Source organism: Pygoscelis adeliae, unplaced genomic scaffold (assembly GCF_000699105.1).
Source record: "Pygoscelis adeliae isolate BGI_AS28 unplaced genomic scaffold, ASM69910v1 Scaffold45, whole genome shotgun sequence".
NCBI lineage: Eukaryota > Metazoa > Chordata > Aves > Sphenisciformes > Spheniscidae > Pygoscelis > Pygoscelis adeliae.
Window position 1 is genome coordinate 13,754,169 of NW_008825114.1, and position 23,663 is coordinate 13,777,831.

General features: G+C 36.3%; 1 protein-coding gene across 2 annotated transcripts in view; it reads right to left on the minus strand.

Moving 5' to 3' along the window:
* Nucleotides 1-437: 437 nt before the first annotated feature.
* Nucleotides 438-23,663, minus strand: part of ZCCHC6 (zinc finger, CCHC domain containing 6) — a 33,485-nt gene continuing 10,259 nt past the window's right edge. The window contains exons 6-28 of one of the 2 annotated variants that reach the window (XM_009328128.1): nucleotides 23,296-23,347; nucleotides 21,364-21,433; nucleotides 20,371-20,497; nucleotides 19,498-19,617; nucleotides 18,352-18,483; nucleotides 17,424-17,604; nucleotides 15,902-17,055; nucleotides 15,626-15,776; nucleotides 14,835-14,921; nucleotides 13,866-13,966; nucleotides 13,296-13,353; nucleotides 12,471-12,574; nucleotides 11,383-11,472; nucleotides 11,180-11,293; nucleotides 10,994-11,071; nucleotides 10,179-10,356; nucleotides 9,416-9,463; nucleotides 9,209-9,300; nucleotides 8,608-8,723; nucleotides 4,512-4,837; nucleotides 2,534-2,610; nucleotides 2,304-2,367; nucleotides 438-1,202 (exon numbers count right to left, since the gene is read on the minus strand). In XM_009328128.1, coding sequence (XP_009326403.1) covers nucleotides 1,135-1,202; nucleotides 2,304-2,367; nucleotides 2,534-2,610; nucleotides 4,512-4,837; nucleotides 8,608-8,723; nucleotides 9,209-9,300; nucleotides 9,416-9,463; nucleotides 10,179-10,356; nucleotides 10,994-11,071; nucleotides 11,180-11,293; nucleotides 11,383-11,472; nucleotides 12,471-12,574; nucleotides 13,296-13,353; nucleotides 13,866-13,966; nucleotides 14,835-14,921; nucleotides 15,626-15,776; nucleotides 15,902-17,055; nucleotides 17,424-17,604; nucleotides 18,352-18,483; nucleotides 19,498-19,617; nucleotides 20,371-20,497; nucleotides 21,364-21,433; nucleotides 23,296-23,347 — 3,588 coding nt within the window. In that variant the 3' untranslated portion in view covers nucleotides 438-1,134. Of the gene's footprint in view, nucleotides 1,203-2,303; nucleotides 2,368-2,533; nucleotides 2,611-3,807; nucleotides 4,374-4,511; nucleotides 4,838-8,607; nucleotides 8,724-9,208; nucleotides 9,301-9,415; nucleotides 9,464-10,178; nucleotides 10,357-10,993; nucleotides 11,072-11,179; nucleotides 11,294-11,382; nucleotides 11,473-12,470; nucleotides 12,575-13,295; nucleotides 13,354-13,865; nucleotides 13,967-14,834; nucleotides 14,922-15,625; nucleotides 15,777-15,901; nucleotides 17,056-17,423; nucleotides 17,605-18,351; nucleotides 18,484-19,497; nucleotides 19,618-20,370; nucleotides 20,498-21,363; nucleotides 21,434-23,295; nucleotides 23,348-23,663 lie in introns of those variants that run through there. The other variant, XM_009328129.1, reaches the window with a different exon arrangement.

Below are 23,663 nucleotides of genomic sequence, written 5' to 3' on the forward strand. Positions count from 1 at the left end.
TCACAGCTGAAAACTTCACCGCTAAACTACAAAGTATCACAAAATAAACAGGTAAGGGAAAAAATTAAACATGACATTTCTAAAACCAGATAATTCTAATAAGTTATCGTTAATTCTACACTTTAGTCAGGAATACTGAAAAATACAACCTAAGAAGAAATACAAAAACTTAAGTCCGATTTTTTTTTTTTTTTTTTTAAATTTATTTCAAAGTCATAAATAACAGTGGTTTCAATTTTACCATGTAACTAATTCTTTCCTGAAAAAGATAAGACAGTACATTACCAGCTCTGGAAGGACTTCAAGTAAAGCTCATGTTTATACTACTAATTAAATTCTTGGCTGGTACAAGGATCCTCTTCACATTTTATGAAAATGGACATGTGTTTTCCCCAGTTGCCAAATATAATACCTCTATTACTTAAAGCATTTTTTTCTGTATCCCCAAGGCCTTGAAAAAGATTCTTAGCAGCATCAAACAGGACTGACCTGTGTCTTAGTTTTTCTTTCATCTTGTATACAAGCACAGCAGCAAATGAACTCCAATATAATCACAGGACAGAAAAAACCCCCAAGAAATCTCAATGGCACTGCTTGTCCAGAGATTGTTTTACATATGTTTACTAATGTCTACATTTTCAGTTCTCTACAGGAAAAAAAAAAATAACGTAGCAGTCTACAAACATTTCAAACACTTTTACACAAGGATTCAGTAAACAATCAACATTAATAAATATCATTTGCTCCTTCAAAAAATCAATTTTTGAAGAAAATATAATGTATTTGGCTTGCACACAATTTTAGTGCATTTTAAAATGGTCAGGTGGAACGACAAAACCTTGAAAACATTCTGTTTTTAGTACCTGCCCTTTTCTATATGATTTACCTAGTAAACAAATACAAAACATCATGGCTTTCTATTAAAATGCTCAAACAATCTATTTAAGAGCAGGGGTCCATGTTAAAATCCACGGTTGCTTGTACTAGCAATCTAAAGTAAAACACCCATATTTCATTAAACTTAAGTCGAAGGTTGTCTGCGCTGCTGTCCTGTGAATCCAGATGCTTTAGCAGAAGAAAATTTTTTAAATGAATGAAGAGCCTGTATTGCAATTTAACAGTGCTTAATATCCCTCATGATTCTTGTTGGGTCCTCTTCTGTGAGGCTTTTCCCTGAGTCATGTATTTACTGGAAAGGCTGCCTAAGATTGGGAGGAAGAAAGCATCACACTTTAAGGGTTTTAAAAAAAAGAAAAAAAGACATAAAACAACTTAAACAATCAGACAGGATAAAATTACTGTTAAGTCAAACTATAATGAAAGCACACACAGATCAACTTCAGATTATTACCTGCTGGAGAAGAGTAAGAAATACTAAAATACAAAATTTAAAACTAGCATTTTTTTTTTCTAATTAAACACCTAATGACAAATCACTTTGTGTTTAAAATCCCCAAACTTAGATTTGAAACATTTTGCAGTGAAAACAGAAAATACTGTGTCTTCCCAACAAAACTGAGAATTTGGTTTGAGATACTTAATCGCAGTTTAGTTTTCCAAAATTTGTAAAGACTACTTAGATCCCCCTTCAGGTGCCCCAGAAGAGATTTATATATTTTATTGAAAAAACCCAAGCTGCTAAAAGGTTTGCAGAGTTTCACTAGAAACTCAAAGTGATTAAAAAAAGCAGTTGCTTTTAAAATCTTCCTTGTATCTGTTAATAAGTGTGTGAAATTACCGTTAAGGCAGCTGCATGTGCAACTATATATCTAACACAAAACATCTCTGATGCAGAGAGAGTACATAAAGGCCTTTATATTTTCATCTGACTGCTACTTGTAAGTGTAATTTTAACTTCCTTGCATTTTGGCAGACCAAGGATGTGCTTTGATAGTCTCTCCTAAGTTGATCATGTGGAATTCTAGACAATTAGTCTGAGGAAGCCTCACAAGAAAGTGCTCCACATGTCATCACTGAAGAAACGCAGAAACCCATGTATGCCGAAACAGGAGAGAGGACAGAGATTGATAAAAAGCCACCGTATCCTTCTGCGAAATAAATCTACCAGAGTTAAAGAAAAAAGGCACAGAACTGACATGCCTAAGTTTTGCTTCCAAAACAAAACTGAAAGAAATGCACACTTTTCCAGTAGAATAATGTGGCTTCACTTCAGAATTATCTAGCAACCTGTACAGACTGCTGCTGTGTTCAGCAAATCAGGAAGAGTTCCCATAAGGACCGATGGGGAAAGCAAGCTAAAAAATACATGCTTTTATGCAGAATTGAAATGAAGATACACAAACCTGACTGGGGACTCAAAAATACTTTTCCTTTTTGTTTCTTTTTTTCTTCATGTATAAGCATTCCCTGTGAACAACATATACACATTGATGAACCAATAAAATTGAATTATGGCATTCCACAATAAAAAAAAAGGTTCTCCTTGAAAGCATAAGTAAAGCTATTTTTAGTTACTTTATATGGACTTTGGAATATTTAAAAAGGTCTAAGAAAAGGGACACTTCGTGTTTACCTGATTTAATCTACCAGCATGTTTGGCAGCGCTGGGTAAAGAAGGGGATCCACACAACACTTCTGGTTTTGAACCACCTGAAGAGATCATAATATAACAAAGATTTGCTAATTTGAAACTAGTTTCCATTTCAGGTATCATAAGATATAAAACTACCAAAATATTTGCAATCTATCTTCATAGTATGTAGAAGGTAGGACATTGTTATTTTCTGCAGTTTTATGACATGGAAAGCTGGCACAATGAGATAAGATGCATCTATAGTTAAGCATCTAAGTTAGGAACGTACAATAAATTAAGCTCTGTATCCTCCTCCAGAATCAGAGGGAGACAGGGAACTTCAGAGAATGAATGAAGATATGGTGATAAGTGAATTGTCCATAGTCTCACAAAATGTTTGTAGCACAGGCAAAGAGTGAAGTCTGATCTCTTAGGTCCAGTTGTTCATAGTCCTCTATTCAACTAGAGAGAACACTTCAGGCACTAAGCAAGCAAAAAAAGACAAAGCCCAACCTACAGCAATTCTCTTCAAATTCAAATATAGTAATTCCCAAAATACAGATAACAGACAAAAACTCCTACTCCAGAATTCATGATTTTAGACATATGTACTGTACAGCCTCAGCATAGTTCTCATATGATGAGTGTTATAAAATACACCAATGTCACTGACTACAAAACAGTCAGGCATAGTCCCCTTCGCCTGGGCAAACTCAGTATCATGGCAAATGGAATGGTAGAAAGAAACGCTCAACGAGACAAGGTCACAGGTAAAGAAACTCAAAAGTTGAATTTAGACTTTACACCTTCAAAAAGTCAGAAGCTGAATAAAATGTGGCTTCAATTTCTAAACATCTTTTCTGTCCACTCAACACTGCTAGTGGTCTATCGAACTAAGAACACTTCTAAATACCTTGTAAGTTCTGAATATATTTGCACCATTTTCCTCCCACTTCCAGTACTTTGCTAGCACACTCTTACGCCCTCTTCCACCAATTACATCTGATTAAGAAGAGTCTCCTGATCTAAGGCAGACAGAACATTTTTGCTAGTAGAGAAGAGCTAGTTTGAAATTATGTTTATACACAGGATTCCTGTTTGTTACTTTAAGAGGTCAAGTCATGAGTAATCTGTAGAGCAAATTTTTCCAGCATGAATTTAAATGCTCCTAGGTTTACCTACAGGGAAACAATAATACTGTGTTCCTTTGGAAGCTAACTAAAAGTACCATTCACTGTCTTAAGGAGTCTCAGTTTTATCTTAGACTTATTTTCCTTTACAACACAGACGATGAGAGAGCCGTCTTATCTGAAGGATGACTTAGATACTGTTAAGCAAGTATTCCATTATTTCATTCAGGTCTGTCAGTCAGGATCTGGATTTGGGGGCATTTTTGTATGGTTTGTGTTTTCTTTTTTAGGCCAAAGTTGCAGACTGACTCCTTGAAAAGTAAGACAGATTGCAGTATCCCCTGGACTGCTGAGTTGGCAGGAGTATTCTTTATTTTATTTCATTCCATTCACAATATTCTGTCTGAGCCATTTGTACAACTTTCATAATGACTTTAGGGTCTTTATGGAATAATTCTGGTTTAGGTGATGTGAAGAACTATAAGGCTAGCTTTTGTTGCAATTATGATGTACTGAAAGAGAAGCTGTAATTTGAAATGTTAGCAAACTCTTCCATAGTGAGGACAATGGAAGCAATTTCAACATATTAGACACTCATAACCTTTCTATTACAAGCATCTTACCTGCCAAGAGAAACATGTCAAATCTCTTGGGATACAGTGAAGTTCTGAAAGGTAGGGGAGGATGAAGGGAAAACTGACTAAATGTGACTACATTAAAAAAAAAAAAAAAAGATAGCATTTACATGGTGCCATTCAAATGAAAAACCTTACCCATTAGTCAACCCTGTTAAAAATACCAAAACCCATATGCTCTGTTTAAACCACTCAGCTTGATCAGTTTCATACCTGCAGCTCCTTTATACTGTGGGCATTCCTTTTTAATATGACCTTCTCTTCCACAGATGAAACAACGTTTTTCTCTTAAGTCTCTGTCTTCCAGGCGCTTCCACTTCTCTGCTGATTGCCTGGGAGTCTTTTCTCTTCCAGTGTCCACTGTTACCCTTGCTAGTTTCCTCTTTTGAGGTGTACATAGATGCAACTTCCCCTCCTTGATTGCACTCTCTTTTTCTGTTGTTTTATTCTGAGTTTCTTTGTCCTCTTTGCTTCTTTTGTCCTTGTTTTCTGTGTACCTCTGGTTTTTGATATCTTCATAATCACGACGCCGTCTTAGTCTGCAGAAGCAGAAAAATGCTGCAGGGTTCGTAAGCCTTACATACATACACAGAGTAAAAAAAAAACAAAACCAAGTGCTGTCTACAGACAATAGATGTATTTCATATGTTTCTTCAGTGAGTTAAATAAAGTGAATTAATGTACCTGTTGCTTTGACTCGCCTACCAAACAGTGTTACACTGATGTAACATATATTTAATAATTTACCTTTACAATTAGATTACAATACAGTCCTAAATTCTAATAATTACATCTCAAAAAAATATAAACACAACACAAAATCTGGGTGCTGGATTTGCAAAGACAGTGGAAGAAAAGAAACACCAAGCAAAATGCTAACAAAGTATAAAAAAATAGGCCTGTAGTTCTATTTTTTTTTCTTGTACAATTCAATCAGAAATTTCACTTCCTTCCTCCTGAAACTGTATAAATTAACAGTATCTCTAGAAGTCTCTTCTACTGGGAGAAGCTTCTAACATTCTAAGTGACTTCAAGATCTAGCAGTGGGGAAACAGCTATCACTGCTGGACTGGTTTTATCTAACTTCTTTATACATGACCTAGAGAAGGAGACATCAGTGAAACTTCCAAGTCTGAAGATGATACTAGGCTCCTTTGGTCAGTTAGATGCAGTGCTAATGGCAAGCAACTTGAAGATACCCTCACAAAACTGAATGAACGGGCAAAAGAATGGCAGATGAGCTTCAAGGTGAGCTTTCCTTTTTAAAAGAACAAAGGGAAGAAAGGAAGACCTGGGGAACTACAGGCCAGCCAGTCTCACCTCTGCCCGGCAAGATCATGGAACAGATCCTCCTGAAAACTATGCTAAGGCACATGGAAGACACGAGAGGTGATTGGTGACAGGCAACATGGCTTCACTAAGAGCAAATTGTGCCTGACAAATTTGATGGCCTTCTACAATGGGGTTACAGCATTGGTGGATAAAGGAAGAGCAGCTGACATCACCTACCTGGACTTGTGCAAAGCATTTGATACCACCCCGCACAACATCCTTGTCTCTAAAATGGAGAGACATGGATTTGACGCGTGGACCACTCATGGGATAAGGAATTGGCTGGATGGTCGCACTCAAAAGAGTTGCGGTCAGCAGCTCAATATCTGTGTGGAGACCAGTGATGAGTGGTGTCCCTGAGGGGTCTGTATTTGGATCAGTATTATTTAACATCTTTGTTGGGGACATGGACAGTGGGATTGAGTGCACCTTCAGCATGTTTGCAGATGACACCAAACTGAGTGGTGTAGTTCATACTCTAGAGGCAAGGGATGCCATCCAGAGGGACCTTGAGAGGTTAAAGAGGTGGGCCGGTGTGAACTTCATGAACCTCATGAAATTCAACAAGGCCAAGTGCAAGGTCCTGCAACTGGGTCGGGGCAATCTCAAACATGGATACAGGCTTGGTGATGAGTGGATCGAGAAAAGCCCTGTGGAGAAGGACTTAGGGGTATTGGTGGATGAAAAACTGAATATGAGCTGGCAACGTGCACTCACAGCCCAGAAAGCCAATCCTGAGCTGCATCAAAAGAAGTGTGGCCAGCAGGTCGAGGGAGGGGATTCTGCCCCTCTACTCTGCGCTGGTGAGACCCCACCTGGAGTACTGCGTCCAGCTCTGGAGCCCTCAGCACAGGAGAGACAGGGACCTGTTGGATCGGGTCCAGAGGAGGGCCACGAAGATGATCAGGGGGATGGAACACCTCTCCTATGAAGAAAGGCTGAGAGCGTTGGGGTTGTTCAGCCTAGAGAAGAGAAGGCTCTGGGGAGACCTTATAGCAGCTTTCCAGTACTTAAAGGGGGCCTACAGCGGAGAGACTCTTTATCAGGGAGTGTAGTGATAGGATAGATAAAACACTAAGAACAGGACACAAGACATCATTTTGTTGCTACATAAAACCATGGTGTGCCTACCTCTGAGTACTGCATGTTGGTCTGGTCTTAGTATTTTAAGAAGGAAGTAGTAGAGTTAGAGAAGGTACAGAGAAAGGCAGCTAAAATGATGAAGAAAGCAAGTGTTTAAGGAAGAGATACTAAAAGGCCAAGACTCTCCAACCTGGAGAGAAGCTAGACAGTGAACACAATCATGGCTTACAAAATCATCAAGGCAGTATCATTACTAACTAAATCCCACAAGGCTACACCTATAGAATACTTATGAAATTAAAATGAGATTGGCTTTAAATAGATGAAAGAAAGTACTACTTTACACATCAGTTAGCATACTTATGGAACTGGTTGCCATAGAATATCGTTAAGGAAAACAGGAGAATCAGGTTCACAAAAAAACAACCAAACAAAAAGGACAATCATAAACAACTCCAGTCCACAAATGAGTACTACCAAACCAGGGCAGGTATGTGCTCTAACATCTCTTACACAGCAACTGCAGATGCTGGGGGAATGCATGCGAAGAGCTTACAGAAAACAGCCAACTTAGTGTGCTCTCCATAGACAGCATCTCCTATTGCAATGGCTGGACAGAGGACTCAGATGTATCAGTTGTCTTATCCTGTCAGGCATTTATGTTCTTAGATGCAAAATCTCATTGACTTTCGCTCTAATGCTGTATAGAACATAGCTGTGTATGTGCAATGAACAGGGGTTTCACTCCAGAATGCAAAAATCCATTGCATCTGAGACAGCAGTTTAGACATTGAGTAGATTTTCACACCATCTTCAGCTTGCTTTATTTTCGAACTATCATCAGCTACTATAATTTCATTTGCTGAAGTTGAATAAATTCCAAAATTAACAGTCTCAACAATGTAAGTTCACAATTCTCTACTGTGTAGCAGAAAGGCTACTTCATCTGATTCGATGTAAGTAGTTTTTTAGCTACTTACATAAAAGTGCAGGTGATTTTTAATTATGACTTTTAACATGGACAAGCTCTAAACAAAGGTTAGATTTTTCCATTCACCTTACAAGTGACCATAAAGGCTTTTAAGATTTCGTCCCCTTGAAGTTTTACTTGCCAATTTCCACTACTTTATAGACATGAAGTCTTTAAAGAGCTTTGTCTTAACTAGGAAAAAAAAATAAATCAATGGGTCAGTTTTAAGTTTAGACAGTTCATAATATGAAGAGCAGGAAGACCAGTTTAGCATTCATTTGTTACAAGAAGATAGTTGCTGAATTTTGGACATCTGGTTACCCAGGATCAGGAAACCTCTTGGATGTAAAACAGGACATTGTTCTCATATGTGTGTGCTTAAGAAAAATAATGCTGTGACATTCCTGTCTTGCTTTTTGACATGAATTGCATGATTCTGTGAACGTGACAAAAATGTGTCTTGCCGGGAGCAGCAGGATTCTAGAAGTAGAAGCTATTAAATGAAAATATATAAAATGCTTTCGTGAGTGCTTTTCACAGCACACAGCTATTCAGCTCTGCAATTATATTCTCTTCGGAGACTGGTTTCTAGTCTCTCTGGACTACTGCTTTCCTATATAACGAAGTGCAGAGTCAGCATTACTACCTGAAGCTAAGCAGTTTTGCAGCTTTCTATGAAAAGATTCTGTTAAAAAACACTAAGATGGTGCTGGCAAAAGTTAAGTAGTGACTCAACACAGACCAAAAATTTAAAAAACCAACACCATCCACCACTGCCAAGACTTGTATAGATACATTTTCATTTCAACAGTAAAGGAAATAATCTGCAGCATGTACAAGTTTTGCTTTAGCATTACTATCCTAATCTTTCTTCTAAACAAACCTAAGGAAATATTCCACACAGATGCCAAAAGCTATACTCACTTTCTTCTCATGGGACAATCTTTCATGAAATGGCCAATTTTACCACAAATTCTGCAGCATCTATCATTTGGTGCCAACTCTCCTTCCGTTAGTACCTCTGGATCAAAAAAGTATTCCTGAAGAAGAAATCATGCATTTAAAACGAAAATCCATACACTTGGGAATCACGACAGATAAGCAAGTGTTAAACAGCAGTTAAGAGTCACAGAAAAGAATAAAGCTTGTGTGTGTAGCTGAACTCCTGAAAGACCTGATGAGATTAACTGGCCACTGGCCTCTTCTTTACAGGCAGCCTGCTGACCACCAGGTCTGCAAGCTCTTTTTTAAAACTGCAGTTTTAATAAATGGTAAGCTGGTTTTGATAGGGACTACAATATGCAAGCATGTACAATGAAGCTCTTACTTGATTCGTATTCTGCATGCCAACACATTTTTCACGCAAACAGCACAAGGACAGTACTCAGTAATAAATCCCATAAAGATTTTTAGAGTATTTTTGAAATTTAGGAGAGAAGGGCTTAAAGAGAGTGTAACCGTACTCCTGCAAGTGGTAAGTTATACACCCAAGAGCATGCACATACTGCTCTTAGAAGCAACTTACCATTTTTGATGGATATTCTTTAGGAAATATTTTTATAGGGGTACCAAATACCCTTCTGCCATTGATAAAAGCCTTCATTATAAAATTTGTCACTGGGGAAGACAAAAAAAAAAGAGAAAACATCATCCAAACGTCAAACAAGCCAGTAAAATAAGATCTAAGACAAGATCTTCACTTTGTACCCAAATTTGTTAACAGGAGACTTACTTTTTCTTGACAATCCAGCTCCAAGATTGTGGTTCAAATCAAAGGGATCTGTACAAAAAGCATTACAGGCATTACTCAAGTCCAGGACAAGATCAGCAATGTATACGTACACACAAACAACCCAAGGCAACTATTCCTGATGCAGAATTAATATACTGAAATTGAACCGTTTGCAAATTTATTGAAAAGAAATCAGCTCCATGGACAAACGATCACAGCTATCCAGCTCTGAACTGACTGAAGTATCATAAAAGAATAAGTTGAATGTGCCGGCGAGAGAGTAGAAATTCTTTCCATGAAAGTCATGTGGGCCAGAAAGTCGTTTAGGGAACATTTCTAAAATGCGTCACTGCATTTTCTTGATAGAGACCATGGTATTACTTAACAGCGTAATCATACACAGGGTTAAATCGGTCATGTAAATAGGGACTCAGCTAAACTTAGTATTTGTGAGAAAACCTCAATTGCATTACTGCTAATTTCTTTTCCAAAGGATTTGGTTAAATCTATTTTTCTGTCAGTTACTGTCATCATGAAAAGTATGAAGTCTGCTTTGCAGCTTCTTTTCCGTAGAGGAAGAAAAACCCCTAAGAATAATTTTTAGCACTACTGAAACTCAATGGAAATTTTGCAATGATTTCAAAACATGAGCAAATAACAACTTATAATCTAGTAATAGAAAAATAAGCCTTGTGGAAAGACTGAATTTTTCATGTGGGTGTTAAAGAAATTCCACATATTCATGTACTTCACACGCTTTTACCTTCAATTACAATGTATTTGGAGGTCCATTGCTTCTTGAAAGTTGTCAGCAGATTTTTTCTCCTAATGCAGATGACATGCTCTTTAAAATCAAATTCTTCTGTGTAGAAACGGAGAAGTCCCAGCCACAGCTGCCCAACAGATTCAGTGTTTTTGCCACAGTCTGGCCAAACAACTGACTGAAGATGACAGAAATATTTTTACTTCCAGTACTTACATTAAGCAGAATAATTTTCATAACTTGGAAACTCAAACAATATAAGTCTTATTTTCTAAAGAAACATGATTGAGTTACATCAGAATACTTCCCTTCCTTTCATAATTGGTATAAATAATCCAAAATTGATTTTAAAATATTTTAAAAAGTATTAGCAACAAAAGTGGAGACTTAATAAACCTTCTAACATTAGGTTTTGCCTGATATAAAAAAGAATTTATTAATTCACTTTATGTGCCTATTTAATACAAAATTATTCAACAGGATTAATCAGCTATGACTAGATATGCAGCTGGTATTTGTAGGAGTTATCTCCACCCAGTAATATGACACACAGAGCAAGTAATTATCATTAACACCTTAAAAAAAAAAATTTTTTTTTTTTCCAGATTTTGCAGATTTTTTTTTCACAGATGAATTACAACCAACAATATTCTGAAAACTTTACAGCATGGGATTGGGAGTTTCAAAGCAATAGCTACCTCACTTTCATTTCTATATTCAACGACCATATTTGAGGACAATGTTTCTTAAAAGGAATTCTTTTTCATTTGCAAAACTACAGGTAACACCATTTCAAATTAACCTGATTTACTCACCAACTCCTCTATCTTATCAAAGAAATAAACGTTCCAGCCATCAACTAAAATTTCAGGCTTTTTTGGTTCTTTGTAGATCTGAAAGCATAATATGAAACTCATTAGAAGAGCCCTTCAGATTCAGCACTGACATTCTTCTGGTCAATACTGTATACAGATACTTATTTCTTTCTTGATGTACTGTACCTCTTGGAGAACAGGGATGACAGGTGGTTTTCTCTGTTGAAGAAAATAAAGCACCATAAGAGTATATGCATAAGAAGAAAGGCTACCTCGAGATGCATCTCCAATGTCACATATCTAGAAAAAGAAGCACAATTTGTATCTTTTATGGTTATCACCTCTTGCTGCAGGCACTACAGCTTCTAGAATGCCTGAAATATACTTACCTTTGTAAAGACTTTCATTGTGTAACACAGATATTTTACTCTAGGATCAATGGCTGCATATGATGACAGGAGTCTTGTGTTATGCAAGGCCTACCAAAATAAGAAAGTCATATAGAAAATACAGGCGCTCTGAAGAAATGAAGGAATAAGCTGAAAACATGAAAAACAAAAACTCTTAAGTTGTGTGCTCAAGAAATGCAGATGTGAAGCCCCACATAGTAGAATGTATGTTGAGAAAGGAAGCATTCAACAATGAGGTTATCACCTGCTCTGTTAAAAAGCTGATCAACATCCTTAATTTGTGCAGAAGTGGTACAAAGCAGCATTCACAGAACAGTACTTCAGAAAGGGAAGCATTTATCTACTACCACATTTTCAAAATATTTGGTAGAAGGTAAGTCCTTGAACTAAGAGATTTGAGCCCAGAAATGTGAGAGCTATCAGCTGACCCATATGGATGCATAAATTCAAGAAAACTTTCAGACTTACTTAGTGGTTGAGGTATCTTCCTCAAGACTCCCCTTGAGCTCATACAAAAACTTCAGAAAGTTTAATACTTGGCTCTAGAACTTATTTTCCTTTGATGTTTCAAGGGAACTGGCTTTTGAAGTTGAGAGACATTGAAAAAAACCCAAAACTTGTTTTTAAAATATTTGGGCAAGAATTTGTGATTTTTTGTAAATTTTAACACATGTTCCAGTTCAGGCAAGCTGGGTTCAAAATCACTATTCCAGGTCTCAAGAATAAGCAAGAGCCGTGAGGAAGTGAGGTACAGGAAAGCTGAAGTTAAATTATTTTGTCTTTCTCGTTTACATAAAGACTTAAACACCTAAACCACTGTTTCTGACTATTACTGAAGAACTAATATATTCTATGATTTTCTTAGAGAAGTGAGAACTCTAAAGTTGCCATTGTGCAACTGACTCCACTCACAGTCAAATAAAAAAAAATGTTGTTTGGAAATCTAAAACTGCAATAGGTAATTGGAAACAGTTGATTATTGAATCTCAACAAAACAATCACTTCAATCTCAAGACGACGACCCACATTTTTCTGTTAAATAAAAATAAAGAGGGAGATAACCTTACCAGAGTATTATATAAACTGATGTCTACTTCAAGACCGCTTCTGACATGGAAAAATTTGACAATCGGGACTTTAGCAGTTGTTATAGGCAAGACATTTCTTAAACCTAGGATGAAATGTTTAATTACTGAATGACTGCAATACGGTTGTAACAGTATCAAATGCTCTACAAAGTAACTCCAAACTGTAGAAAAAAGGCTACAAAATAAAATCTTAGTTGACAGCAAATTTGTATTTCACTTATATTTTAATATTGATTTTAGGCATTTGTCAAACATGATGAATCTGCTAAATATAATATATAGAAATATACATTTAGCCCCCCAATAAAACAATGATCAGATGTTGCAGAAAAATAAGCTTAAGAGATCATTGATAGTTCACTCCAACTATATTAAATTAATGTGAGATACACCAAAACAAGCACTATAAAATGATAGTTTCTTGTAGAAAAAACAGAATTCCCATTGCAAACTTGTATCAGCCTGCCTTTTGCTGATAACTTATTTGGCACTGAACATACAAATACAACATAACTAACTTGAAGCCTCAAGCTTTAACTTAAGGTTTGTTCTTATGCATGTAGGTTATAAATATACTATCTGTCCAATTCAGATGTGGTCCTATAACATTATAACCTCATAGACCTACATGTGCAAACAAAAATAAATCCAAATGTCACAACATAACCTCACTCTTACTAACATTAAGCTCTTCAATATAGTTTTATCTTAATGATTTTCATCTGCAGTGCCCCATAACATTCTCACTACCGCAACTGAAGTCACATAAACAGAACCACTTATTTTAAATTTCAAGAAAGTTACCTGACTGTTTCTTGAGAACTTTTGCTAAATCTTCAATGATTCTGATGCAATCAAGTCCCTAAGACATTAAGAAAAAAAGTTGAAAGTTGTATCTGCTACAAGTATTTTAGGCAAACCTTTTATTACTTGCCATTAAGCTTAAAGCTGTATAATTGAGAGTTTTATATTATAGAGAATTATGTGAATACCAGAAATTTTGTTTCAAAATATCACTTGTAAAATCAACACTAGATAGTATCTTAACATAGGCTTACAAAAAGTTTATATTAGGCATGAAAGGAGATTGATGTCCTGTTCCACTGTTTCCCATTCTAGCATGTTATTTATCTGCACAGCTAATGCTAGAAGTAATGGTAGTGCAGAATTCAGAAAAAAACTGACTACTGAGAGTAGTTCTTAAACTCATGCCTAGACCAACAGGAAAACCTCCTAAAATAATCTGCCTTTGTGGCACCAATTTGTGTTTTCTTCTAATCTGAAAAGCTTCTATAAAATAATAAATTTCTTACACTACATACACAATATAACCATAAAATTTTGCATTTATTAAAAAAAATATTTTCAAACTACCTCAGCAGTTTCCAGCCCATCCATAGTCATACAGATATCAAGGTCACTTTGTTTGAACCCAAATCCATTTTTTGAGGAGCCAAACAAATTCAGCTTGGTTCCTGTAAGAGATGTGATAGGTTATAACCACATATCGACACAGAATCTATATATAGCTTCAAACCATTGCATGTCTTTTAATACAGGCATGGAAATATTACTATCTTTCTATGCCACATCAAAACTTATTTTCTAACCAACTTTGCTGATAAGGAAAGAATCTCTACTTTTCTTGGTTCAAATGAGCAGCCTGACAGATCCAGAAACAAGCTAGGTTTTCCAATAATTAAATCACCAGCATGCAGGTCCATGCTGAAATCTGAAAAATATGTAAGACTACTCTCTACAGAGATTTTCAGGATAAGGGACTTATCTGTCCACACACCAGGCTCCAGCCAAAAAATCTTTTGCTGATTTTAGAAGACTATGGACTGAAGTCCAGATGTTACACGTAAGAGCTCCAGAAACAAACAAACAAAAAATTCAAATAGCTAAGTTCTCCAGATAGGTCAGATGTTGTGCCTGTATTTTAAAATATTCCAAAACCAGTAAGTTTCAGTAGGAAGGACTACAAAAAGTTTGTTGTTTGTAAGAGTAGGAACAACAACAAGAAGTCTGGCTAATGAATAAGGCTAAAATAACAATTATAAAACTGTTCCACTACTGCTTTGATTGTTTACTCCTTAACTTGCCATTGTTCCTTCCTACTAATGTGTTGTATATATGACTAAGTCAAAAAAGACTTAAACCAAAGCCTAAAGAGACTTAAAACAGAAATTAATGTAATTAAGTATAGCAATGCTGAGCAACAATATAGGTTAAATGTTCAAAACTAAAGTGTTTATTATGCTGATATGATATATTTTCTTGGAAAACACTCAAATATGAACACATCAAAATATAAATATAAAGCTAGAACTGTGTAATTACCTGGGAAATCCTGTCTAATGAAGTTTTCCAAGTTTTGTCTTATATGTTCCCGAGCCTGATCCTCTACAATATTTGGAGCAAAATCATCTTTAAAAAAAAAAAAAAAAAAAAAGACAACAATTTAGGCAAACTGATCATTAGAAAGAGTCAACAGCAAAGATTCAAATGAAAAAAGTGAGGGGTTTACAGCGGGGTTGGAGGGGAGGGAAAAAGCAAGAGAAGATTCACATGTGAAGGAAAGAAAGCAAGGATGAAGTAGAAGAGAAATACCTGTTCAAAGAAAAACATTAATTAGACAAATAATGCATTTTGTCTGGTCAGAAATGGCGAGAGAGAAAGAAGGAAAGTTGGGTCACTCTGAAAAGAACAAAAGTGGAGAAGTGTTACGAAACAGTATTTTGACTCCATTTTTCCAGAACGCTGAAGTCTTTGTTTACTAAAAAGCACAAGTTAAGGAACATTAACAAAATTCAAAGGAGACAGAAATGTAAAAACATCAGTCAAAAAACCCACCCAAAATTAAACTCCTAGAAATTATATTAAGATGCTTAAATGAGTAATGAGACAGCCAGTATGTGGAAGATAAACCTAAACATTTTGTATTTCTCTAGATACAAACTACTTAGTAGTCCTATTAAAGCCCTTACAAATCTTAGAATTGTATCTAAGAGAATTGGTGCAGTGTAACAAATAAACTGCCCCCCTTTATAACACCATTAGCCTGTGGCTATTTCATTATTTTTTGCAATTCTTTTTCTTCCGTACAACAATATTGAAAGGAAAAAACTTACGGTAACATTGGACACAAACTTGATCTAAAATAACTGAAAATTTGGGTGTCAGCGCTGGCAGTGGGTCAAGCTCAATTTTCTTGAAGTCTTCTGGACAATCCCTCTTTAAATGACCTTCCCGTTTGCACAAGCTACATACTACTGTAGGAGACTGCATGAACAGAAAGCAAGATTGGTTTTAAAAACTATAATGCTTTAATGAATTTGAGCAACACTTTCATATAACTGGTAACAGAACATAAGCAATATGTTTATGTTCTGATACAGCTTGCTTACCTTGCCCTTTGTAAAAGCTGGTTTACTGAATTCATAAAAGAGTTCAGATTCTAAACATTGTTCTATTGTTGTGTTCTCTTCAAAAAGGCTTCCCTTCTCAGTAAGATCCTCTTGACTCAAATTGATCCCCAGAGGTCCATCCATATTTTCTTCAAAATGTTTGTCCTCATATTTATTGGGGATGGAAAAATCATCTTCTTCCTCTGACAGTGCATCGTCGTCTCCAGATCCAGTGTATGTGTTATCTAGTTCATCTCCAGCTCTCATAACACCACCACACTCTCTCTGGTTTAGAAGACTTGGTTCTTCCTCCTCTTCCTCCTCCTCATCTGAGTTAATAATTTTGGATATTTGACCCTGTGCTGAACATATGAATTTTTGGGGGGATTCATCCAGTTCATCAGTACCTTCAGTGCTCTCCTCATCAATGTCAATCTTGTCATCCATTATACCACTGCACTCTAAGCCAAACTCATCACTCTCTGTAAGTGCAGCGTTTTGGAAACCTTCTAAATCTGAAGTACTACATGTCTCTATATCATGCTCATTCACTGTAACATGGAGATCTCCACTATCACTGTCTTCATCTACTCCCTGCTCAGTAGTCAAGATATTACTCCATCTTCTTTGTTGTTGTTCATGTTCTTCCTCTTCCTCCTCTTCTTCTTCTTCATTTCCACTCTCTGTCTCTTCACAACTTGGTTTAAAATCCTCATTATCTCCAGAAATAACTTCCTCAATTATACAGTCTGAATCTTCATGAGCAATTCCCAAATGACTTATATCATCAGCCAGTTCTTCTTCTGTGAAGCTTTCTGAGCCATCACACAGTTTTGAAGGATCATTTCTATGTGCCTGGGGCGTATCCATAGTCTCTGTTATGCAATCTTCCACTGCGGCTGTGTTTGTTTTACCATCCAAGTTTTGCAACTCAGAATTTTCATGCTTTATAGCATCTTTTCCATGGTCCAGCGTTTGGGATTTCTCCTCATTGGAGAAATCCTCCTTTGGAAAGGATTTTTTGCTCAATTTTGCACTTTTTTTGTGAGGCAAGGCAAAATACTTGTAAGTTGCTCTCAAGCAGTGAAGAATATACTCATACACTAGCTGGCTGTTCAGCGTTCTCGCCACATTCCTTTTGACTGAATATGGGTCTAGTAGAAAGAAGAAGTGAGCCAGCAGTGCAAGAGTTAACTTTTTTAAAAAAGAATACACTTACACGCTTACAAAATTTGAATATGCTACTGTTAGTTACTCTAAAACATTGTGTAGGGACATAAGATCTATGAATTGTGCTGAAGACAATTTTTAAGTCCACTTAATTACTTTTGATAATGTTTAAAAAAAATACCCAAGAGAAATATTACTTAAATTGATTTTTTTCAAAACATATTCTACTATATTATTGGGAATCACAGTCCAACACTGAAAAATTCTAAGTTATTATGCACAACGCCAATAGCCAAGACAGTACCCTAGAAAATTAAAGTAATAGTTCTTTTAAGTTTGTTGATACATATACCTTCCACAGCAATGCGCTTTTTAGGCCAGTCCTTTGATTCACGAGACCCTCTTTCTTTGAGTCGTATGCTAATAACCAAATCAGCCATATTGAACTCCAAGGCATAGAAACGAAGCAGTTCTACCCAGAGCTGACCAGCAGGTGCTGAACACTGCTGTCCTGAATCAAATACTAAGGGAACCTGTCAATTACAGAAGAAAAGCTTAAATAATATTTAATGCACAGGTGTTTAGCTGTTACACTTCCTTGTATTTCATCTGTAACGTAATATTACAAAATTTATAGTTGCTTCTATACTCCTGCAATTGCAATAAAAACTGCAGTTAAAAAATTGGAAGAGATAGTGTAAACTCAGATTATAAAACTTCAAAATGCAGCAATGGTAAATAGCAGCATCAATGATTAATAACAATTGCTTATATAAGTGTTTATGCCCTAATTTATAAATTTCCAAGAAAATATCACATCTAATCTAATTGGACAGAATGGATTATATAGCCTATTTTTTAGCAAAGCCTAAGCTGTATTGTTAACTGTAGTAACATGCAATCTTACAGTGATACTGTTTCTTGCAAAGTTGTTATAAAATAAATAATTTGTAAGAATAGTTCAAAGCTAAGAGGAAATATTTTTCATACACTTAACCTAATTCTGACATAAAATTGCTTCAACTCTATAAACTATATTCTCCCCTGACAGATTAAAACCCAGGGTCTTATCAAAGAGTTTGAAATAACACCTAGTTTCTTGCTAGCTTCTTAGCACCAAGAGGTAAGCATAGGAAGCATGGTATCAAGCAGTCATGCAATCTCTTAGGTCCGTTCGTGGTTTTGCAACATAAACACAAAACAAAAATAGAAGATGGTTCTTTTTTCGAGAACAGCAATGACTGCTAGACTACTACAGAAGTAAATTACATGGCTCAGACCTTGCCGCTTCTAGGGGAAGGTTCTTGTGGCAAATCAGAATCATCAGTGGGGTTATGCTCCCAAACCACAGCATCATTCTCGACTTCTTTCAGATGAAAATTAGTTAATTTGTTTAATGAGAATCCTCCAATCTAAAGGAAATAGAAAGAGAAACATACAGCTAGACATCGTGTGAACTTTAAATCTTCCCCCCCCCCATGGTAGTAAGCCAAATTAAAACAGAACAAAGTTTAAAAATAGCTGTTCCAGGCCTAGAATATGCCCCAGTCTGCTCCTCTCTTCTCCCAGTCTGCTTCTCTCTTCTCCCTATACTTCTCTACAAAAAGCTCTCGAGAATTCAGTGCTTTTGGAAGGGTACCTATACAAACCTTTTCTTTGCACATTACACAAGTAAAAATATGTATTTTTTAATTATATGCTTATATACCATAGGACTTTTCTCTCATTCAGTGCAGAGTGGAGAGGCTTTGGGAATGAGTCAGTCATGTCCTGAAGGAAATTGTTAACTGCAAGGCCCAATTACAATTGGTCATGGAAACGGGAACATGCACACTAAATGTAACAGGTCTATAAGAACAAAAATGGGTGCCAGGAATATAACACCTGAATGGTGTCCTGAAGAATTGGATTCTGACTTTGTGTCCTGACAACTCCTGATATTAAGATGCATTTCAGCTTTGAAACCCCAGAAATACATGCTCTAAACCCACAGTCTGATCCCTTGGGCAGATATCACACCAGTGTGCTCCCCAACTCTGGTCTACATTTTGAAGACTTAGAGGTCAAAATCCAAGACACTGTTTTAGGAGGTAGCTATGTGAATTGAGAGTTCTCAAGAGTCTGGAAGAAAGGCTGAAGAAACGAGGAAGTAGGTTGTTATGAAGTGCATTATTCAATGCCCAGCTCTCCTTACTCACAAAAGGGGCAACAGAGCATTTGATTCAATGACTGGGATTGTGAATTGCATCCTTACAGCCAAGTGTACGAAGGTTAGGCATAGTCTGGCTGAATTCACATTCTTTCTGAATTCCTGCAGAAATGGCTGACTTATGGCTTGCTCAGAATAGCAAGAAGCTGACAGGTTACACACCACCACAAGTGATTGGTCCTTTCATTCATACTATTCAGTGTATTAATACACATACCCATGATCCCAAATAGACAGGTAGAAAAGGCTCTTTCCTCTGTTGTAGAAAGAAAATAACCATTAAAGCAAACACATAAGGTGACAAGCCTCCCTCTTCAGGACGATCAATGCAGCACAACTGGAAAAATAAATTGTGCAGTCATTAAAGTTTCAAGTGATACCATGAAAAATATTTTTTTAATTACTGTTCAGAAGTCTGCCACATAAACACTGATAGGAACTCGGACATCTTTGACCTCTTGTGAGATGGACTTTGTTCTCAAGGCCTGCATATTTACTGGAGTCATGTTATTACCATAATATTTTCAGTGTAAGAGCCATAGGATGCAGACTGGCAAAACAGACAGCATACAGCACATTTGCAAAAATGATGACTCATTTTATGTAGATATAGTACAAGCCAAAAGCTTATCAGTGTTTTTCTTAAATCGTATTTTAATTGCAGGCACACAAAGTTTTGGAACAAGTTATTTTAATTCACAAGAAAGTTTTCATCTACATATGGAAACAAGCAGCTTTTTCTTTCATGTTTTTCCAGATGGAGTAAGTTTATGGGAAACTGATAATTCCATTTCATACACATTCCTCTGACTTGTCTGGTAACAGAGCAGGATACTTACAGTCTGCATGCCACTTGCTGAAGCTTAAAATTCCACTTTTGAAATTTAGTGGAACATGATAACACAGAAATGATAGTTACATCATTTATAAAATTTACAATTTATAAAAAATTTAAATGTCCTTTTCCCAACTCTTTTTCTAAAGACAGTTTCAACAACTGCTTTCTAAACCATACCTACAGTCTTACCAGCATAATATCAACGTTCATTCAATATTTATTCACAGATGGGGGAATACAAATGATTATTACCTTCGCCCAGTACCTGAAGGCAATCACTAAAGGTACTACAGTAGGTTCCAGTTTTCCAAGTGTAGCCAAGTGGTTTGTCGTCAGACAAGCATTCTCGTTCCCTGCACTCACTTTACAAATAAGGCCACTAAAACCCAAAAAGAAACAAAGTAAAAGATCTTGGAGGTTTTGTAAGAACAGCCATAGGTCAGATGACATCTCACAAAACAGTGTAGCAGAAGGCTGTAAGGAAAGACTTCACAGCCTCTCAAAGACACTGCATCTACATAAAAAGCAGCATGGAAAACCAATTTGATTTATGGTTAGGTTGTAAATCTATGCATTATAATTTTCTGGAAAAGCGTTTTCAAATACAGTTCAAAGTTAAGTGTTTGTATCTAATGATATTAATTCACTGAACTAAAAAAAAAATTACAGTACTAATTTCCTTCATGAATCAAAAACATCTTCCCATACCACACCCATCAGAAAACAGTTTCTGTGCTGTGGAAACAGCACAAGAAACATTTTCAAACAGTGAAAGATCAAGGCAGCAGCAAATAACTACTAATATTTCTGTATCAGTAGCTGTTTATATAGAATGTTTCATGAATCTTAAGAGATATCCATTAAATGGGCAAAATAAAATGTCTTTCACTTGTTCTCAAAATACTAGTGAAGCTAAGCAAGCTGATCTTGCCCTTACAGAAATCCATAATTTAATATGGTATCTACATTACCTATAATCTGCTTAAGCAGTTATCCCAAATGGAAGGGTAAGGGTACATGCTGGAAGCCATAATGGTTGAAGGGATTAGGAAATACACAGCTGAGGACAGAACAACCCTTACCCTCTTATTCTAGGCTAGGAATGACTTGCCCATGAGTGTTAGTTTGTGTTTCAAGATCCATGGAACTGTAATAATTTAGTACAGAAACGTCATTTTTCAGATGCTGGTACATATAATTTACATTGCTATATACTATTAGAACACACAAAGTGACAACCGAGACCTTTGCTTTTCTCTGCACACCACCACTGGTATTCTAGCATGGAAATCTGCATCAACTTCCGTAAAGGATTCTAGGGGGGAGAAAGAAAAAGAAGCAGCCACGTTAAGCATGGTGTTGACAAAAAATATCTTGAACTGGATGCGACTAGAGGAGTACAGCTAGAACCTCAACTTCTTAATAAAACGACTAATTTTGAGACAAATAACTCAGTACATCTGATAGATTAATCCTGTCACTCTTCTAAAGCAAGTTTTTCATATGTGATGGGAAGAGTATGGTTTATACTCTATGATAAGCGATGTTAAGAAAACACTCAAGAAAAAAGGAACTTTTCAAAATTCATATACACAGTAGGTATAATTAAGCAGGTATATTTTAAGTGCTGGCTTCAGTAATCCAGGCATACAGACAGACCAATGACATCTGTAAAACAATGTTAGTGTGAAAGATGAAAAAAAACAGAGCATTATGTCAGTACTAGACAGAAAGAAAATCTCTTAAGTTTATTTTTCCTGGTAATCTACAAATGCTCTATGTAAGTATAGAACAGGCTTGCTGACATGATGTAATGTCTTCTTGCTATGCTTAATTTTTTATTTCTTCCTCTTATTCTTTATATAGGTTTCCAAATACAGTTCAGCTACATCTTTATCTAGATGTCACTGTACAGATGTCACTGCAGTCCCTTCTCCAAGTGGAGTTTATTGATCTAAACTGGGCTTATTTTTTGATGCCTCACTGCTTCACTAGACCAGGTAGAGAGGAAACTATGAAACAATTTTAGATACCCAACTCAAAAATTCTGAAATGACAAGGTCTTCTTGATGTTACCTAGCCATTTGGACACCTGATTTCTTTGGAAAACATCTTGCTTTTGCCACTAGGGTACCTCAAACGCCTAACGCTCTGTCCCTGTATCTTCCACAGAAGAGCTTTTACACAGAAAAAGGCTTTGCACAAGATGCTAATGGAATGCTAAAAGAAGCCTTTACACAGAAAAAGGCTTTGCACAAGATGCTAATGGAAATATTCCTTGCTTTCAAAACACATTAGAGATTCTAACTTTTTAGGGCATCTGGGTCATCATTCCTCCAGTCTGGTTGAACAATAACCCCATTCTCAAAGACTATAACGGTCATTTGACCAGACAAGAAGATGCACATACAATGGGAGGTGGGGGTGGCAATGAGAACAATCTAGGTCAGTAAATATATGGATGTTTAATATACATTTTTTGAACCATACGGTCTGATTTCCCAACTGTGGGCGTAAAGCAAGGCAAGAAAGTAGTAATGCTTCTTTTTGCAATCTGCATTTAAAAGCACAGTTTCTTTCCCAGCTTTTCAGTTTTTGCCTGCATATGCTTGAATTGGGTTGAGTAAGTGCATTTTTTTTTTTTAAGATCTTAAACTTTACTTGCCTGTATTAGTGCATAGAGTTGTATTCATTACCTGAAAGAAAACATGTGTCTGTATGTAGTCATTTGTACATGGCCTCACTGCACTAACAGGCATATGCACATAATTACAGGAAAAGAGACCACAATCTGAAAGTATGTTATCAAGTTTCTGATCACGTGTTCGAAGAGCTTAGGCTACTTTCTGTACTATACATGGCTAATAGAGCAGTCTGGGGAAAGAAAGGCAGCACAGTCTACCTTAAGTTTAATGACATCTTCACTTATAATGTAGAAGAAAACCTCCCACTAGGAATTTCTCATATCAACACAAATAATGGGACTTCAATAGTCATAAAACTGAATACCAAATCAAAGTTAGTTCTGCCAAAGTATTATTTCCTGCAGTATTTTTCGGTCTCACATCTTTCTAAAAAAAGACTAGCATGTGGTTTACCTGTTCAACAGAGATGGAATTCAACAATAGTAAGCAGTAATAGTTTAATGGAATTGAGAAGGTAGCAATTTTTTCTTACCACTGTTCTGGAGACTTTCTTGCACAAGTAAGAGAACATCCGGTTGAGTCATCTGTCAATAAAAGTAATAAAGCTGTTTTCATAGCTGTCAAAAAGGTGATTTCCCACAACTCAAATTCTAAAACATCACCCCTAGGCTGCTTCTGTTTTTATTCCAGAGAGGGCAGCAAGAAGGAAACAAAATAACAGCAACTGAGAAAAAACTGCTCTTAGTCCTTGGTTATCGCTAAATTGTATCAAAAGGAAAGGAACTCTACTTATTTTGAAGGAAAAAAAAAATCCTGGAGTAATTGTAAGTAAAGCTATTTTTACCTCTATCAAAGACTTGGTTGTGGAAAAAAAACACAAACAGAAATATTACTTCAGTG